The sequence below is a fragment of the Anarrhichthys ocellatus genome, unplaced genomic scaffold (assembly GCF_004355925.1).
Source record: "Anarrhichthys ocellatus isolate YVR2014 unplaced genomic scaffold, GSC_Weel_1.0 scaffold1313, whole genome shotgun sequence".
NCBI lineage: Eukaryota > Metazoa > Chordata > Actinopteri > Perciformes > Anarhichadidae > Anarrhichthys > Anarrhichthys ocellatus.
In genome coordinates, this window is record NW_022281287.1 from 8,254 (window position 1) to 12,064 (window position 3,811).

The 3,811-nt window shown below is 45.3% G+C and overlaps 1 protein-coding gene across 1 annotated transcript; it reads left to right on the forward strand.

Annotated features, from left to right (window-relative positions):
- The first annotated feature begins 1,645 nt into the window (after nucleotides 1-1,645).
- LOC116377489 (E3 ubiquitin-protein ligase UBR2-like) lies at nucleotides 1,646-2,746 on the forward strand. Its single transcript, XM_031839130.1, has 3 exons — nucleotides 1,646-1,831; nucleotides 2,192-2,322; nucleotides 2,497-2,746. The coding sequence occupies exons 1-3, from the start codon at nucleotides 1,724-1,726 to the stop codon at nucleotides 2,744-2,746; spliced, it is 489 nt and encodes a 162-aa protein (XP_031694990.1). The 5' UTR covers nucleotides 1,646-1,723.
- The last annotated feature ends 1,065 nt before the right edge of the window (nucleotides 2,747-3,811 follow it).

Genomic DNA, 3,811 nt, shown 5'->3' on the forward strand with positions numbered 1-3,811 from the left:
ACACATACACACACACACATACACACACACACATACACACACACACACACATACACACACACATATACAGTTGTGTGAAAAAGTGTTTGCCCCCTTCCTGATTTCTTATTTTTTTTGCATGTTTGTCACACTTAAATGTTTCAGATCATCAAACAAATTTAAATATTAGACAAAGATAACACAAGTGAACACAAAATGCAGTTTTTAAGTGAAGGTTTTTATTATTAAGGGGGAAAAAAATCCAAACATACATGGCCCTGTGTGACAAATTGATTGCCCCCTAAACCTAATAACTGGTTGGGCCACCCTTAGCAGCAACAACTGCAATCAAGCGTTTGCGATAACTGGCAATGAGTCTTTTACAGCGCTGTAGAGGAATTTTGGCCCACTCATCTTTGCAGAATTGTTGTAATTCAGCCACATTGGAGGGTTTTCGAGCATGAACCGCCTTTTTAAGGTCATGCCACAGCATCTCAATCGGATTCAGGTCGGGACATTGACTAGGACACTCCAAAGTCTTCATTTTGTTTTTCTTAAGCCATTCAGAGGTGGACTTGCTGGTGTGTTTTGGATCATTGTCCTGCTGCAGAACCCAAGTGCGCGTCAGCTTGAGGTCACGAACAGATGGCCGGACATTCTCCTTCAGGATTTTTTGGTAGACAGCAGAATTCATGGTTCCATTTACCACAGCAAGTCTTCCAGGTCCTGAAGCAGCAAAACAGCCCCAGACCATCACACTACCACCACGATATTTTACTGTTGGTATGATGTTCCTTTTCTGAAATGCCATGTTACTTTTACGCCAGATGTAATGGGACATACACCTTCCAAAAAGTTCAACTTTTGTCTCCTCAGTCCACAGAGTATTTTCCCAAAAGTCTTGGGGATCATCAAGATGTTTTCTGGCAAAACTGAGACGAGCCTTTATGTTCTTTTTGCTCAGCAGTGGTTTTCGTCTTGGAACTCTGCCATGCAGGCCATTTTTGCCCAGTCTCTTTCTTATGGTGGAGTCATGAACACTGACCTTAATTGAGGCAAGTGAGGCCTGAAGTTCTTTGGATGTTGTTCTGGGGTCTTTTGTGACCTCTTGGATGAATCGTCGCTGCGCTCTTGGGGTAGTTTTGGTCGGCCAGCCACTCCTGGGAAGGTTCACTACTGTTCCATGTTTTCGCCATTTGTGGATAATGGCTCTCACTGTGGTTCGCTGGAGTCCCAAAGCTTTAGAAATGGCTTTGTAACCTTTTCCAGACTGATAGATCTCAATTACTTTGTTTCTCATTTGTTCCTGAATTTCTTTGGATCGCAGCATGATGTCTAGCTTTTGAGGATCTTTTGGTCTACCTCACTTTGTCAGGCAGGTCCTATTTAAGTGATTTCTTGATTGAGAACAGGTGTGGCAGTAATCAGGCCTGGGTGTGGCTAGAGAAATTGAAGTCAGCTTTCCAAAGATGTGATAAACCACAGTTAATTTATGTTTTAACAGGGGGGGGCAATCACTTTTTGACACAGGGCCATGTAGGTTTGGATTTTTTTCCCCCCTTAATAATAAAAACCTTCACTTAAAAACTGCATTTTGTGTTTACTTGTTGTCTTTGTCTAATATTTAAATTTGTTTGATGATCTGAAACATTTAAGTGTGACAAACATGCAAACAAATAAGAAATCAGGAAGGGGGCAAACACTTTTTCACACAACTGTATATATACACACACATGTTCTCTAGATGACTACTTCAGAAGGAGGAGGGTTCTGTGATTGTGGAGATGCTGAAGCCTGGAAGAAAGGTTCTTACTGCCAGAAACACAAACCTAACAACAAAGACTCTGAGGAGGTGAGACAGTCTGTCTACCTGTCTCTGTTCGTCTGTCAGTATAACGTGTCCCGTCTGTCTCTCTACCCGTCCGACTGTCAGTATAATGTGTCCCGTCTGTCTCTCTACCCGTATGTCCGTCTGTATAACGTGTCCCGTCTGTCTCTCTACCCGTATGTCCGTCTGTATAACGTGTCCCGTCTGTCTCTCTACCCGTCCGTCTGTCAGTATAACGTGTCCCGTGTGTCTCTCTACCCGTCCGTCTGTCAGTATAACGTGTCCCGTCTGTCTCTCTACCCGTCCGTCTGTCAGTATAACATGTCCCGTCTGTCTCTCTACCCGTCCGTCTGTCAGTATAACGTGTCCCGTCTGTCTCTACAGGATCCTGTATCTGTGCTTCCTGCTGACATGGTCGCTCGTAGTTTCAGCATCTTCTCGATCCTCCTGAAGTACGCTGTGGACATGCTGACCTGGGACCAGGAGGACCAGCTACCTTCAGGACTGGAGCCACCGTACGTACGCACACGCGCACACACACGCATAGACAGACATACACACACACACACACACACACACAATGTGGCTGTAATAATCTGAGCAGCCTGTAGGATGCGCTAACGGCTCTCTACACTGTTAATCATACTGTTATAATGATACTTCGTGTGTATGTGTGTGTGTGTGTGTAGGCACAGAGAAGACACCTACTACTGCATGTTGTTTAATGATGAAGTCCACACCTATGAACAGGTGATCTACACGCTGCAGAAAGCCGTGAACTGCAGCCAGAAAGAAGCAGTCCGCTTCGCCACCACCGTGGACCGAGACGTCAGTACTCACCTCATATACAGTATATGTACACCAGTGGCAGGCCGTGCATGTTATACCTGGGCCTTCACTGCTGTCCCGCAGCTGGAACACAGCTACGGTTATTATTAGTTTCGTGTCAAAATGAAGCCAACACCTACAGAGAGAGTGCGTCTCCTCTCTGCTCTGACTGCAGCTGTGCCTGTGAGTGCTTTGGAGCGGCGGAGGGGCTCACGGCAGCTCCCGCTGCTCGTTCACCACAGAGCAGAACGTACTTTAACATCAGAAAAGTCTCCAACACCAGAACAAGTCTCTAGATTTGTCACTAATAGCTTTTGAGAAAAAAAGTCTCCATAAGGGTTTGGAAAGTCGCCAGATTTAGCGAGAAAGTTGGCAACACTGGCACCGACTAAATGTGTCCCCAGAACAACACTGGACGTAACAATAGTTCCTATCACATATAAAACCAAACAATCCATCTTCATAAAAACAAGTTGTACAAATAATATCAACAAGCATATTAAAGCTACTGCAGATGTAAAAACGCATTTAACACATTTAACTTACCAGAGCTGCTGTTCACTATTTAAAGACAAAGTGCATCCTCCTTTCTTTGTCAACAAAGAGTTTAATCTCACGGTTGTTCAGTACATCCGTGTGTTTTAGTTCCAGTAAGAAGTCCTTCTCCATTCATGGACGCCAGTGAAGACAGTGGAGCCTCCCCAGTTGTATTTCCTGAATACGTTTTAATGCGTTTGAGGCTGAAAATGTCCACTCGACAGGCAGCAGATATTGGGATTGTCACCGCCCAACATGTCACGCTAACCAAGACGGCATGGTGGGTGAAGAAACAAGGTTTTATTTAGTTGTTCGTGAAGCCGGTGGAACATGCAGGTAGGAAGGTGAGGCGGTGTGTGTAGGGCACAGGAATCTTGAGGCACAAGGAGAACACAAGTTAGTTGCAAATCTAGCGAAACAAAGTTAACCAACTCTAAGAAGAGAGCGTAAACTCAGAGGGGCCGAGGTTGTAGCTACCACTGAGCTGACAAAACAATCTGGCGATGAGAATGAAGGAAGCCGGGGTATTTGAGCTGCCTGTGATGACGGTCTGATGAGCCCAGGTGCCGGATGATGGAAACCGCGCCCATGCCACACACACACACACACACACACACACACACACACACACACACACAC

Bases quoted from the DNA above. Each gene is read 5' to 3' on its own strand.
- LOC116377489 (XM_031839130.1), top strand. From the start codon at position 1,724: ATGACTACTTCAGAAGGAGGAGGGTTCTGTGATTGTGGAGATGCTGAA. The intron at 1,832-2,191 runs GTGAGACAGTCT...CTGTCTCTACAG, and splicing joins ACAACAAAGACTCTGAGGAG to GATCCTGTATCTGTGCTTCC. The intron at 2,323-2,496 runs GTACGTACGCAC...GTGTGTGTGTAG, and splicing joins CCTTCAGGACTGGAGCCACC to GCACAGAGAAGACACCTACT.